Genomic DNA, 15,748 nt, shown 5'->3' on the forward strand with positions numbered 1-15,748 from the left:
TTTTGGGTTTTGCTTTTAAGGTGAGACCAGAGCAGCATTTAGTCTAGGGTTAATTTTCTCCACTACTGAGGCAAGACCCTTCTTAGTACTCTAACAGACGTCCAATGAATTATGAGGTTTTCCACTCTGGTTGGTAGGAATGGGAACTATTCCCAGCTCTGTATTAGCTTTAAGGATTCTTCCCTATAAGCTTTTCAGGTGGTCTGTACCTAGTCCCACGTGGTTTCCATACATACATGTGCCGATCAGTGTTTCATACAACTCCAAGTTCTCTCTTTGCCCAGCTTTCACTTCTTGGTGCTCTGCCTTGGGAACTTTACATGCCTTGGTCACCACCACCCCACCCCCCAGCACCCAGCTCCATCTCCTTAAGTCAGGGAGACTATCTGGCTCCAGCTGGGGTCCCCCACCCTGGGCCACTTTCTCCAGGCCTTAAGCTGGGGCAAGAGCAGGGCTTACTCTGTTCCTTTCCATCTCCAGGGATCACTGCCCTTCATTTCCCACATCTCCTGTAGAAGCCAATCCCCCATCAGCCCAACCTCCTGTTAGTTAGTAATTCTTTATATGAAATTTTCCAACCCTGGCTCCCTGAAAACTTTGAAAAACCACCATATCAAATGTTTTTCTTTAAATGGAAATGCAGCAAAAAACACCTGGCATTTATTTTGGGAGAGGTGGGGAAACCCTTCTAGAAAAAAAATTATAGTAAGAGAGAGGACGCTAGGGGCAAGAGTTGTTTCTCTTTTCTCTTCAAGAGCAGCTTGTATCAAAGCCACTTGCTGTCTCTTGTGTCTTTTTACAGCCTCAAATGCCAACTTTGACAGCAGTTAATCTTCCCAAATGCGTCACTGCAGCTGTGTCAGAGCTGGGAAGGAGCCTAGGATGGTCTTTATGTCTTTGACATTGAACCAGCTTGGCCACCACTAATGTTGACTCATCACCACCACCCCCACCACCATGTAGACCAGTGGGATCACAGAGAGACAGATCTCAGCAAAACGGATCATCCCTGGGACTTGCTCTAACAAGAGACACTTAGTCACATTTTGGAGCTCAGTCTCACATAGGTGATATTGGTAACATCTTCTTTTTCAGAGAGTGGCCCAAATTTGCTGAAAGATTTTTCAGTCATCAAGGGAAAATTCCAGTGTGTTCTCTGTTTTGCACTTTGTTGACTAAGGGAGGGAAATTATTCTAATGTATGTTAGAAGTCTTATCAAGAAGGAATATAACTAAAACATGTTTCCCACTATTTCTTGTCCAAAATACCCTTGTGGTGTCAAAATAAAATAAAAACACCCCCATAATCCGAGCACATGGGCAAAACTGTCATTTGCATTTTTCCATGGATGAGTAGTGGGATTTAATTTACAATTCAGGAAATCTTCATATTCTCAGTTAAACATTCGACCCAATTCCTTTTTTTTCTTCATATTTATTTTTATTTATTTATTTAGCCTGCACCAGGTCTTAGTTGCAGCACGCAAGATGCTTTAGTTGCGGCATGCGGACTCTTAGTTGTGGCATGCGTGTGGAATCTAGTTCCCTGACCTGGGAGTGAACCTGGGAGCACTGGGAGTGCGCAGTCTCACCCACTGGACCTCCAGGGAAGTCCCTCTACCCAATTCCTTGATTTGTGCTTATTAGAATGTAAAAACTCTTTATTGTGAATAAAAGCAGATGCCTCTAGAAAACAAATTTATGGTTACCAAAGAGGATACTGGGGGGGCGGGGAGGGTGGATAAATTAGGAATTTGGGGTTAACGTATACACACTACTATATATAAAGTAAGGAAACGACAAGGACCTACTGTATATCACAGGGAAATCTACTCAGTATCTTGTAATAACCTATAATGGAAAAGAATCTGAAAACGAATATATATAAATGTAAAAAACTAATCAACCAAACAAACAAACAAAAAAACTACCTGTATACAACATTAGAGACATTTGATTACTTACTGTGAATAGCATTTATGGAAATCTCACTTTGTGATCACATCTTACTTATCTTCTTCAAGAAATATCTTATTAGATTAAAAACAGACAAACAAACAGAAAACCCAGATGCCTCCTCCAATGGGATTGTAGTTTTAGTTTTGGTAATTGATCATTAAGAAACATCCAGATGATCAAAAGTAATTATTATGCCAGAAATGCATTTAAATGAATTTCTGTTTTCTTGTGATAATATCTACATACGTTTGAAGTACAGTGACAGACAGACAGAAAGAGGAGACACTGAGTTCATTCCAGCTACAGGGAAGGCTTGGGGGTCACACTCCAAGCCCAGCACTGAGGCTGGGAACCACACAGTTTGGTCAACACCCACATGAGGGTTGCTGAAAAAAATTGATTACAGGACAGTTTTTGAATTTTCTTTGGAATTCAGTTGCCTGTGCCCTCCCCTCCTTATGCTGGTTAATGAAGTCTCATGAGTGGACCAACACCTTGATCTTGAAGTCAAATAAAAGTTCATGTGGCAAAGTACAGGCTGAATACTAAGGATGCTTTGGTGTTTTATCCAACCCCCAACACACACACCCCCTTTTCCCCAATAACTCTTTAGAACCTACTAATAATTTTCTTTCATTTATTGCGTGGATTGCTTAAGCATTGTGGTCTTTCTTTTTTCTAATGCAGAACGAGCACAGAGAAGAGTTAACACTGGATTTAAAATACAAAGCTGAGTCTGACAGGGCTGCCAAGGTCAGCAGGCTCGCTGGCATCCATATAGGGAGCATTGTTTGGACAAGTTAGGACTGTGAGTGTGGATTGGACCTAATCTGCTCGGACCACAAAGAAGTTTCTGAGGAGGTGCCTTTCTCCGTGAAATACCATGTTATAGTTGTCATATCCTTATTAACTTGAGAGTCTTTGCTCCGCACAGAGCACTCACCATGTAAATCCCTTGTCTGAAGGCTCTGGAACGGTGATCCATCTCACTGTGCAGGAGTCAACCTAAGTGAGCAGTTACGGCGTCCGTTAAAAATATATTTTTTATTCATCCCATTGTTGACTTAAAGAAAATGCACAACGTGAGAGTTGCAGGTTGGGTTTTTTGTTGTTGTTTTTAATTACTTTTATAATTTTTTAAAATTTATTTATTTTATTATTTACTTATTTTTGGCGGTGTTGGGTTTTCGTTGCTGCGCGCGGGCTTCCTCTAGTTGCAGCGAGCGGGGGCTACTCTTCGTTGCGGTGCACAGGCTTCTCATTGCGGTGGCTTCTCTCATTGCGGAGTACGGGCTCTAGGTGTGCGGGCTTCAGTAGTTGTAGCGCATGGGCTCTGTAGTTGTGGCTTGCAGGCTCTAGAGCGTAGACTCAGTAGTTGTGGCACACGGGCTTAGTTGCTCTGCGGCATGTGGGATCTTCCCGGACCAGGGCTCGAACCCGTGTCCCCTGCATTGGCAGGCGGATTCTTAACCACTGCGCCACCAGGGAAGTCCCGTGGGTTAGGTTTTATTTGGGGCAAAATGAGGACTACAGCCCGGGAGACAGCCTCTCAGAGAGCTCTGAGGAACTGCTCCGAAGGGGTGGGGGGAAGGTCAGTGTTACATATGATTTTGGTGAAGGGGGTGCGTGCAGTCAAGCGCACGTCTCAGCAGAAGGCCACCGCTGGTCACGAGGAGCAGATGTCTCCATTCATGATCTTAGTGCTTTTCTAGATCTGAGGAGGTGCAAGACATGGGCTCATAAAACCTTCTCCTGAAAATCTCTCTCTGAAGCCCTGTTCTGCCAGTTTTCCCCAGAGCACAGAGGGCCTCATTCCTGATCTCCACCCTGAACTCCTCTCAGCGGGTGTTGAAGGTCAGTGGTCGCAGCAGATTCTGAATCAGTTGTGAAGGAGATGGCCGGAGTCAGAGAGGGAGAAGGAAGCCAGCTTGATCACTGGCGAGGCTGGACTGGAGGAAGAGCCAACCAGGGGCTCGGCATACTGTGCCCGGAATCAAGTCCCACCAGCGCCAGGCTGTGTGCGAGGGCAGGCTGCCCTGATGGACGGGGAGGCAGGCAGTGGGGAGAGGGGCTGCACTGTGGGTGAGCTCATCTCAGTGACCTTGAACACCTTAACTCCAGTCCAGGAAGACTGGACCTACGGCAGGCTGCCTTCCCCATCTAACCAATCAGGGGCGACGACCCGAAAGGAGTGGAGAATAGGGCAGAAGTGTCAGACTTCTCTGAGAACTCAGAAGTGTCAGAAAAGCCCCGATTTGTGGGCCACGGCATGATGCAGAAGCCGAGGAGCACCCACAGCCCCCGTGCCCCTCACCCCAGCCCCAGCCATTAGCCGTGCTTGAGGACAGGTAGTCCCCAGGGTCTGTGGTCTAACTTGCTGGATGTCCCTCGGCCCCATGCTTTCCTTTTCCAGAAACTGCAGCAGAATGCAAAATGAGTAACAGAGACGATGTTCTGTGGGGACACCTTATCATCTTTTGCATTAGGCTAATTTATGAAAATTACAAATCATTCGCAGCCTTCTGTGCTTTATAATTAATAACAAGTCACTTGCAGTGTACCCCCTAACTTATCAGACCCACCAGTGAGCAAAGGGACATGTGGCTGAGTAGTGCTGCCTTAACCTCATTTCTTTGGCAGAGGTATTTAAACAAAAGTACTTTGCCTTTCCTGGGCCTCAGTTTCCTCATCCCTGTAAAATGAGAGGTTTGGACTAATAGATCACTAGAGCGCTGTGATTGTATGGAAGAAAAGAACTTTCCTAATCTTCAAGTCAAACAACCAGGATTTCTGCATATTTAGAATCCTTGATTTGCGTTTAGTTGTATTTGTCCATCCATCCATCCATGCATCCACTCATGCATTCATATATTCAATGCTTGCAGTATGGCAAGCACTGGAGATACAATATTGAAAAGAGGCAAGACCCAGTCTCCATTATACTCCAGTGGGAGAAATGGTCATCCTTTCTGATGGCAGCTGTGACTAGTGCCCTCACTATGTAGGGCTGTAGAAGGAGAGCTGATCCCAGAGGCCAGTCCAGGGAGGTTTCATCCAAAAGTGAAGATTGGGGCTGAGATATGCAGGGAGAAGCAGGAGGGCTCCAGCTCCAGGAAAATGCACGGATGGGGAGCTCTGTGTGGGACGAAGCCGGAAAGGTAGGCTGGGGGCACAGCTGATTGCAAAGTGAAGCCACCACCGGAGAGTCTTCCCATGAGGGTGACAGGGTCAGGCTTTCATTTCTAAGCCATTGCTCTGGCTGCAGCCTGGAGAAGAGAATGCAGGGGCCAGAGTGGGTGGGAGAAGAGGCTGCTGCATCGGTCCAGGAGAGGCGAGGCCAGCAAGTACAGGGAAGCAGGAGACAGCAGGGTCCTGGAGCCAGGCAGGGCTTGATCTTGCTTTGCCGTGGGAGCTCCGCGTGCGACCCGGGTCTGGTCTTGAACCTCTCTGTGAATATTTCCTCATCTGTGCAGTGGGGGGCATCCGCTCTGCCTGGCTACTGTGTGGATTAAATGTAATCACAACTGAAGCGCTTAGCACGGGCTTGGCCTTAGTAAATGCTCAGTCAGCGGCGACTCTCCATCTTGACGATTTTGCTTTACGGTTTTGCTGGTTCCCCTAAAGCCTGGTAGTGCAGGGGCATGCTTGTTCTTCCCTCCACCAGCCTCCTTCCTCTTTTTAAGCATTCCTACTTGGCCTGAGTGTGTGTCTTCAGAGCTATTCATTTAGGATCCCATCTGGACGTGATTGTCTCCAGCTAGGATGGCGGGGAGGACATTTTCTGCATCTCCATCCTCTGCTTAGACCTTCGCTGCAGCAAATCACCCCTCCTCCCAGGTCTCTGCACCCCATGCCTCTCGCCTTCTTGGCTGGGGACGTCTGGTCGGCACCGGGGAGGCTGTGCCCTCCCCTCCTCAATTCAAAGGCTGTGCCCGCTTTGGGCTGAAAGCCTTCCATTGAGAACACGCTGCCCAGCCCACAAGAGCTCGCCTTTGGATTCTGAGCTGAACCTCCATCCTACACATTGTGATTCAATCTTGAAGCACAAAAGGACATTATGGAAGCTTCCATTAATGCAGAGCCCTCACAGATGAGTTCTTAGAATTTTTCCTGCCCTTGGGCAAATCTGCTCCTGGTGAGTGGCTTTAATCTGGTTTTAAAAATTGGCTTCTGATGGGCAATCACAGAGATTGCTGGTGCCCAGCTTAGGCGAAATAAACCAAGGCTGGGTCCTTATTTTGAATGGAGTCGTATGCTCACACTCTGGGAGATGTGTTCCTGGTTGCTGTCTCCAAAGACCTGCAGGTTTTCAAGGTGCCCAAATTGAGTGAATTTGTCATCTCGTCCCCAGATGGTCCTGACTTCAGGCGGCCTGAAGGGAAGCCGCACACTCTCCTGAGCTAGCAGCTGCTGTCAGAGACAGGACAACAAAGCTGCTTTGTCCGTTTTGTTACCAGCGCAGAGGGGCCGTGCTCTGCGCTTCTTGAACAAGCAGGCCTCAACAGGAGCCCTTCATTTATGAATCACACACCATTGATCTCATCAGCTACTAAACCGTTTGACACCCTAGTTAAAGATTGGGACACAATTCAGTGTAAAGTGCTTATTAAAAGGAAAATGGCCAGATTCAAGAGTGCAGAGCTGCTGGTTCTGGAACAATCCATGGATTTCCAGAAATGCTGCTCTGCAGAGGCCAGGCCAAGGCACGTTACCTGCACACCTGGTGGTTTCACACGTGTCAGTCAGCATGGGGCCAGGGCTCTCCGTGGGCGCGTCCGTCCTCATGACCATGTGAGGATTGGAGGGATTCCCATAACTTACCCTCTGAGTTTTCTCTTCTTTGCTCTTGTCAGCCTTGCGTTTGGTCTGAAAATGCTAATCTGGTTGAGATAGTAGCCAACTCTCTCTCTTGGGTCCATCTGAAATATTTTCAATGTCATATGTTCAGGAACAAGCATTAAATCAGGACAACTAGTGTGGTGACATGTGTACACACCTCCTTCAAGGATGTCATGTACATTTCATAGGTGAGGGACTTGGCAAGAGGCTGGAATGGAGCCAGGTAAAGAGCCTTTTGCCCTCTGTCTCAGTTTGTTCAGCCTGCTATAAAAATACCATAGACTGGATGGCTTAACGACAGACATTTATTTCTTGTGGTTCTGGAGGCTGGAAATCTAACGTCAAGGTGCCAGCAGATTCCATGTCTGGTGAGGGTCCATTTTCGAGTTCACAGATGGACGTCTCCTCTCTGAGTCCTTACAAGGCAGAAGGGGCAAGGAAACTCTCTCGGGTCTCTTCTATAAGGGCACTAATCCCTTTATGGGGGCTCCACCTTCATGACTTAATCACCTCCCAAAGACCCCATCTCCTAATACCATCACCTTGGGGATTAGTTTTCAACATTTGAATTTTGGGGACACAAACGTTGTCAGATTCAAGCTTAACCCCTCTGTTCTCGGGGTTCTTATCTGCAAAATGGCAGTGATAATATCCATCTTGCATGGCTATTGGTAGGGCTAAATGAGATAATCCATGTAAAGCACTGATGTCCAATAAATTTCATCCATTATTATCTTCCCAGCTTTTCATTTTGGAAATTTTGAAACCTTAAAAATGTTGAAAGGATAGTACAATAAATGCCCAATATACCTATTGTATTAGTCTGTTCACACTGCCATAAGAGAAGACCACAGACTGGGTGACTTCAGTGACAGAAATTTATTTTCTCAGTTAGGGAATTCCAAGGTTAGGGGGCTAGAGGGTTGGTTTCTGGTGAGACCTTTCTTCTTGGCTTGCAGATGGCACCTTCTTGCTGCATCTGCTCATGGCCTTCTTGTCTATGTGAGCGACTCCTGGTGTCCCTTCCTCTTCTTATAAGGACTTCAGTCTTACTGGATTAGGACCTCCCTCTTACGACCTCACTTAACCGTAATTAACCTCCTTAAAGGCCCCGTGTCCAAATACAGTCACATGATAGATTAGGACTTCAACATATGGATTTTTAGATGGACACAATTCAGTCCATAACACATATTTCTAAATTTGAACAGAAATGTACTTCATCTTCCCACTATATGCATCTCTCATAAACGAATGTATATGCGTTGCCCTGCATGGAAAGATAGGATTTTGGTAGTGGACATGTAGAATAAAATCTTTCCTCTGGTTGTATCCAAAACACTGTGGGTCTATGAATATGTGAATGTGTGTGTATGTGATAGTTACAAGAAGATGCCATAAATTTTCCTCCCTGTAATAATTTCAAAGAACATGGTAAAAGCCTTAGAAAAGCCATACTTCTGTTAACTTTGCCTTGAGCAGTTTCTTTTGATACTGAAAGATACATGATCATAAAAGTATATAGAATCACAGCTCTGTAAAAATAACAAAAATTGCACTCCCTAAAGAGTTGCGTGGGAAAAAAAGGAAATTCACTAGAACACTTCAGGTGGCAAGCATGTTTTCTACATTTTCAAAATTTTGTCTTGGCCGTATATTGCCTTTAAATTTTAAAAATACACCTAATTAAAACTATATAGAATTGAGAAACACAGTCTAAATATGGGATGTGATAAGCTATTTTACAATAACTGGATAGTTGATGATCTATAGCAAGTCCATGACTCTGAGCCATATTCCCCCAAGTTTCCTGCATGTTCACAGTTTTTCTTTACACACTGTACAGCAAAGTAATTTCAAGCTGAGACACATATGGGTATGAAGGTAATTCAGCTCCCAGGAATTTTATATGTAGTTCATATGCAGAAATTCCACAGCTAAATAGAATTGATTTTTGGATTATGCCTCACAGTACCACCCGCTGAATGTAAAGAATCGAGTTAACTTTTTGCAAGAATAGCTCTTTATTTCAAAGCTTGGCTTTGCCCATTTTTGCCTTTTTCCTGAACATCTAAGGATCCCCAGAAGTGTTCAGGACCTCTCTGTAAACTACAGAGAGCTCATCCCAATTCTCTACCATGGTTTATATTTATTCAAAATCTTCTGAGTTTCCTGCATTGTAGACAATTATGAATTAGTTTCCATATTTCCGCATTCTCTACTGACCAGCGTGGAAAGCCTCAGATTGAATGTTTGAGATTTTCTGCACTAATTTTTGCAGACAGTGAGGGCACGTGTCATGGTTACAGGTGGGGTGGGATTGGGGGGTGTCTCTTCATGGAGAGGAACGAGATGCACGAGGCTGGTGTGTGTTGCGGCCTTTGGTGGGGAGAGGTGTGCAGTGATTCTGCCTGGGCTGTGGCTCTGTCCTTGGCATCCATGAGAACTGATAAAACAATAAATGTTTTCATTGTTGGCAGCGTCGGGCATGGAGATTCCTGCTCCACTTCTGAAGGTGCTGCCAGCCGGTATCCCTGCATCATGTCCCCAGAGGTGACTGAGCCAAGGAAGCACCCACAGGAAGCCATGGGCCAAGAAGATTCTCCACTGCCCAGCCCACCGGAGCCCTGGGAGCAGGGGAGTCCCTTGGCCTCCGTGCCCTTTGCTGAGGGCGCCCCGGAAGGTTGCTTGGCAAGCCCAGCAGCAGAACCTGAAGATTGTCCCCTGGCTCAACACCCCCAGAGGGAACCTTCCCCAAATGCCCCAGGATACACCCCAGCAGCCTTTGTCCCTGGGATGGACAGCTCTGCTCAGCGCAGGGTGGTTGCAATCGCCCCCAGCGCCGGCAGAGCGAGAGGACGGAAGGAAGAAGAGGGGCAGAAGCTGTCTTCCTCCAGTTCCAGTGACCAGGTGCCGGGAATTTCAGCAGCTGCTCCTCGAGAGCCCCTGACGGTGCAGCTGCGTGGAGACAATGGCTGGACTGGTGGTTTTGAGTCCCAAGGGAGAGAGGCTGCAGGTGGCTTTCCCCTGCCAGAGTCTGCGCGGGGAGCGCCCATGGCCCCTGCTGCAGCCCAACCAGGCCAAGAGAGCTCAGCCGGCCTGGAAGAGTCCCCCCCCAGAACCCGAGAACCCGACCCCACAAGATCCAGCCCCTAAATGCCAAGTGGAGGGGCCGCCTCAGGAATTCACCGATGACTCGGGAGCGCTCAGGGCCAGCCCTCCCAGCGGGAGTGCTCCAGGGGCGACCCAAGGAGCAGAAGCGAAGGTCGCTGCCCGGGAAAGCTGCCCGCGGCAAGTGGGAGCGCATCCGCCGCCCACAGAGCTGCCCTGGGAGTCACTGGGTCCTGCCCTGGCACCAGGGGCCAAGGGCTCTTGGGAGGAGACTCTGGATGCCCCTGATGCTCGGGGTCATTCGCAGACAGGGAGGCAAGGAGCTGAGCGCCGTCAGGCCGTCTGTGTGACGGCAGGTGACCAGCCCGAGGGGGCCCTGCTTGTGAGCCCCGAGCCCGCCCCACACGCGGCGACTGAGGAAACGGACCCAGCTTCAAGCCTCACTTCACAGCCAGCTGCTCGGGCCTCTGCTGCTGCAGAACAGCCCAGAGAGATGATTTCCGGTGCTGAGAGGCCTGTTCCTACAGATCTGGCTACAGAGCGGGCAGAAGCAGGGTTGGCAGGACAGGAGAAGCACGCATCAGACCTCGGAGGAGAGGGAGCGGGCCCCGAAGGTGGCCCCGGAGAGGTTCCTATCCCTTCACCCCCGGAGGAGAGGGAAGAGCTCTGGAATGGGGAGCAAAGCCACGAGGTCCAGCAAGGGCTTCTGCCTCTTCCCCCTCCCGGTGCCTCAGATGAAAATGCCAGAAGGTCGCTGGGGCCAAAGGATGAAGGCAAAGCCCCCGAGGGTCCAGCTGTGGCTGCGGAAAGCAGACAACCTGGGGCCGACCCTAGAGGACAGGAGGCAGCCCCAGAGCCCCCCGAGGGTGCAGATCCTGGGAACCTTCAGGGAGAGCAACCCGAAGCCTGGGGCTGCAAGCCTGACCCAAAGGGGGAAAAGGATGAGGTTTCACAGCTAACTGGCGATGTGGAGAGCAACAGCCTTCCCAGCATGGCCTCAGCACAGCCACTCAGAAAGGAGGCCCCCGGGCACGTGGACAGGCCCGGCTCTCCATCAGAAGATGCAGCTTGGAGCTCGGCAGCCTGTGGGATGATGGGAGAAGCCCAAGTGGTCCATGCATCTGCTTCACTGCACCAGCTTCCCGAGCAGGATCCCATCCCCCGCTCTGGGCCGGATGGAGCCAGTAAACACGTTTTCCCCGAGGGAGCTGTCTGGGAGGGGCCAGGACTGCAGACCAAGTATCCTGACACCTTTCAGGATGTGGGGGCATTGGGAAGAATGGACCCTCTTCCTGCTTTAGAATCAGAGAAATCGGATTTCCTGTCAACTCCTGCTACAGAGGTCGTCCCCAAAGCCCAGGAGGCGGAGGGCAAATCTGAAATAAAGACGAGGAGCCACCCATCCGCGCAGAGGCCGGGCAGCTGTGATGCGGAGGGCTTGGTGACACCACCCCACGCCCATGGGCTGGGGCGTGATGCAGCTGGACAGGAAGTCCACACCGATGGGCCACCTCCCCCTGAGGAGGAGAACTTGGCAGTGGACTGTGGGCTCACGACCCTCAGCCTGGAGCTAGATCAGCAGGAAACCCTGTCCTGCCCGGGGGACAGCGGGATACGAGTGGCTGCAACCGAGAGGCCCTCACTGTATTCTGAGAACCGTCTCCAGCAGTCCCAAACGGACCCAGAAGCATCCACCTCTGAAACTCTCAGGGAGATGTCCCAACAGTGCGAAAGCGAGAAAGAGACTTACCCAGGTGATGCAGAGTTTAAGAACCTGGGTGCAGATTCTCCCCAAATCCACATACCTGTGGAACCTCGGGAAGATGTGAGCTTGCCCACTCATGGAGCAAAGGAACAGGCTTCTGAATCAGAACTTCAGAGTGAGCTCCCCAAGGGCAGTCCGTCTGATGCTCCAAGTTCACCTCCCGGGCACACAATTCCGGAGTATCGTACAACAGAGCAGTTGGAGTTGTCAGCACCAGAGAGACCGGAGTTGCCTGCGCTAGGGGGGAACGGGCAGGAGGGGGAATGCAGTGGCAGTCAGCTGTCCAGGGGCCCACCTCCTGCAGCAGACACCTTACAAGACTCTTCTCTTGCATGTAGCTTGAGCAGAAAGGAAAGTTGCTGTGCTGGACAGGGGCCAAACGAGTCCCAGCAGGAGCTGGTTGATGGGCGGAAAGCTGGCAGCCAGCATGAAGAGGCATGTCTCGGGGATGCAGGCATTTCGGAAGCAGCTGACGCTTGGCCCCCGCTCCAGGACTTGGGTGAGACAGAGAAGGCAAGTGGGAACACAGTGGGGGCCCCGCCTTGTCGGCCTGACTCAGTAGCTCTCCTGAAGGCAGCTCGCTGCCCACCAGCTCCAGCACCTGCCGGCCCCAGAGTCACACCCACCCAGGAGGCCCCAGAGAGAGAGGCCGGTGATGAAACCCAGGAGGGCAGGCGGCAATCGGGGTTAGCCCCACACAAGGAAATGGAGCATCCCACTGCCACAGATGCAGAGCCCCAAAAGCTTCTTGAAAGTTTCCCATCAGCTGAGGATCAAGGTGCGGGTGGTGGGACTGCTGAGATTGGTGGGAACGCTGACGGAGGAGACCTGGGGACACAACGGGCTCCGGGGGAGCCAGGAGAAGCTGCTCGGAGTGGTGGCTTCCTCCCAACAGAGCAGTGCCCCTCCCCTGGGGAGGAAGCTTCTACCTGTGCCCTAGGTGAGCCCTGCCAAGCTGAGCAGCCCTCCGCCAGCTGCCAGGATGCCTTGCTGCCAGCCAGAGAGCTGGGTGGGATTCCCAGGAGCGTGGTGGATATTTCTGCAGCCCAGGCTGTCCCTGACTCAAAGAGGCTCCTGTCGTCCAGGCCACCAGAAGAGGCTGCCCCTGACACTCCTTACCTGCATGTGGAGGGTGCTGCCAGGAAAGGGGCAGAAGACAGTGGCGTGAAAACTGTTTCACCTCAAGGCCTCAGAGCTCCTGGTGAAAGCCCTTGTCCCACACGGGAGCCCCTGCTTGTCTTGGAAAATGCCTCCTCCGCGAAGGTACCGTGTGGCTCCCCTGCCTCCCTCTGGCAACCAGGAGCTGCAGGTGAGGAAACCTCCGCCGTGCCAGCCAGCAGCGGAAGCCCCCAAGCTGGGACCTCTGAGGGGCCTGTGGACTCCGTGCCCTACCTGGACAGGGTGCCACTTCTGGCCAAGGGAAAGCAGACGGCAGAGGAACAGAAAGGCTCAAGGACTCCCGGGGCAAGTGCCAAGCCCAGTGACCTTTCGGCACACCTTGCCAGTGAGGAGAGCACAGCAGGTGATGCAGCAAGGGAGAGAGAGCGCAGTGGGCAGAGGATGGTAGACCCTTCCAAGGATCCCGGGAAGGGAGCATCAGCTGGTGTAGACGCAAGCTCCAGGCAGACCAGTATGATCGCTGGGCTCCCTGACTTCAGAGAGCACATCACCAAGATCTTTGAGAAGTCTGTGCTTGGAGCCCTGACCGCCGATCGGCCCCAGAGCACACTGGGAGAAAAGGCAGGAGCTGGGAAGAGTGTGATGGGCAAGGACCTCGCCACGCCAAGCCCAGAGAAGCTTCCAGATGGGACTCAAGGAGTGGCCATCGCGCCTCTCCCCACCACTCCTGCCGGACTCTGGATACAGTCAAAGGAGAAGAAGCAAGAGCTGACTGTAGAGGCTGAGATTTTTCGTCTGGGTCCCCAGGATCCAGCTCCAGAAAAGCTGCCGGGGCCGGCACGGCCAGCTGCAGAGCAGAGCCTGCCAGGTGCCAGTGTGGGGAAGGAAATGAGTGGGCCTCCACAGATGCTGACAGAAAGCAAGAAGCCAGAGGGGTCTGGGGAAGGCTGGCCGGGGCTTGGGAGCCAGGCCCGCTCACAGCAGGAAAGCGGCCGGCAGGAAGCAGCTTCAGGTCTGTCTTCACAGGTGACTTCTCCAGAGATTCCCGATGCTGACTTGCAGGTGGCTCCCCAGAGCCATGGAGAAGGGGACGCAGTTCAAGACGACAGAATTCCTCCTGGAAAACAGCACGAGGAGACATCTAGCCGAGACGGTCAACCCAGAGAAGATGGTGCCCAGGGCTTTTCTCACCCAGGGGCTCTGGGTGACATGTCGGTGCCCACCTCTGCCCAGGGAGCATCTTCTCCCCATGGGAATGTTCCGACTGTGGCCGAGGCCATCAGTGAGGCCTGTACCCCAGACACACTTAGGGGTGAGAGGAGGCATGAAGGTGCTGCTGGGATCTCGGAAACACAGCACACCCTGGGCACCCAGAGCACCCTGGAGCCACCAGCTGGGGAAGTGGTGGATACTCCCCTGGAGCCCGGCTTGGGAGCAGAAGCTGCTAGGGAAGCAGAGGATGACGTCACTTTGAGCACAGCTGAGACCGGGGCACGTGTGTCTGCCCACCTGCCTGAAGCAGGTGCTACGAGAATGTTCTCTGGTGCGGCTTGTGCCTCGGCTCTGCCAGGAAGCCTTGGGGACCCCAGCTGCTGTGAAGGGGCTCTGAGGATGGAGGCTGCAGCCGCCCCGAGCGGGGACAGCCCGGCCGGGTACCCGCAGGCTGAGGGGCAGCCCGGGCCTGAGCCCCCCACTCCTGCTGGCGATGGGAAGGTGCCTGTCTCCTCACCTGCGGAACCTGACGAGATTCGGGACCTGAAGCTGCAAAGCCTGGATCCAGAAGCGCTCGACGCCGAGAGGTACTTACAAGAATAAATTCCTATGGGAATATGGGGTCAGCCTCAAAAGTGGTTCCCACTTGGTTTTAAAAAGTCAATCAAAGAGATGGGTGGTTAGAAGCAGGTTAATTTTCCATATCTAATTGTTGAAATTTACCTGCTCACAATCTCCGGATGTGCTGTGATTCTGAAAAACGTGAGAAGTGCTTTGGAGGCATGGGAGCTGTGTCTGTTTAACGTGTCTTATTCCTTGCCTTGTGTTCTTTTAATTCTTCTAACTGAAACTGTTCGCAAAGCATGAAATGTTTACAGGCTGGCAGTGCCCTATAAGGTCATAGGTTACGGTCAGCCAGAAGTTTTCCTGGAGTCAAAATACATCTGCTTTTGAATCTGGATTTATTTATGCACAGTTATACAGAGAGACCTAAATGATCCCAAAGCATCTCAAAGCCATTTGCTGCCTGAAGCTAATTTTTTCCAGAGATTTTGGTGAAGTAGACACTTAAAGCTTTAATTGGGAAATGGGCTTTTCAATAGGACATGGAGAAAAATACCTTTTAAAATATTTATTGCTTCTTTTACCTTATCCCAGAAAGAGCTCTGGGCCCAGCCCATCCACCTTACCTTCGGTTCCTGAGGAGGATGTTCCAAATGTCATGGGCGAGGTCATTTCAGACGAGACCAGAAGTGCGGGCGGAGCAGAAAGGTCAGTGAAAAGGTAGCAGCCTTTGGAGAACCATGATACGTGCCTTTGGCAGAGACATGCTGGATGTTTTGCAAAGGAGGGTACTGCTAATATATGAGTCTTTATCTAAGAAAGAAACACCTAGTCACTCCCGTTCTTTATACAGGTAAAGCAGTGGCTAAGATAACTACAAGCTCCGTTGCTGTGAAAGGAATTGAATGAGTTGCTTTCATATCTGAGCTTATCTTTGTTTTCTTTAACAGCTTTATTGAGATGTAATTCACAAAGCATATAATTTGCTCATTTAAGGTGTACAATTCAGTGGCTTTTAATATATTCACAGAGTTGTGCAGTTATCCCTACAGTCAATTTTAGAACATGGTCATCCCCCCCACCCCGCCACCAAAGAAACCCTGCACCCCTTAGACAGCACACCTCACGACTCCCAACCCCCTGAGCCCGACACCTCCTAATCTAGTTCATTACCTTTTG

The 15,748-nt window shown here is 50.8% G+C and overlaps 1 protein-coding gene across 1 annotated transcript in view; it reads left to right on the forward strand.

Annotated features, from left to right (window-relative positions):
• TACC2 (transforming acidic coiled-coil containing protein 2) overlaps positions 1-15,748 on the forward strand; it is a 189,643-nt gene that overhangs the window by 36,754 nt on the left and 137,141 nt on the right. Inside the window, 3 exon segments of the mRNA XM_029245524.1 lie at positions 9,279-9,918; positions 9,920-14,592; positions 15,164-15,277. Coding sequence (XP_029101357.1) covers positions 9,279-9,918; positions 9,920-14,592; positions 15,164-15,277 — 5,427 coding nt within the window.

Source organism: Monodon monoceros, unplaced genomic scaffold, assembly GCF_005190385.1.
Source record: "Monodon monoceros isolate NGI ecotype Baffin Bay Population unplaced genomic scaffold, NGI_Narwhal_1 Super_Scaffold_4, whole genome shotgun sequence".
In the NCBI taxonomy this organism is placed as follows: Eukaryota; Metazoa; Chordata; class Mammalia; order Artiodactyla; family Monodontidae; genus Monodon; species Monodon monoceros.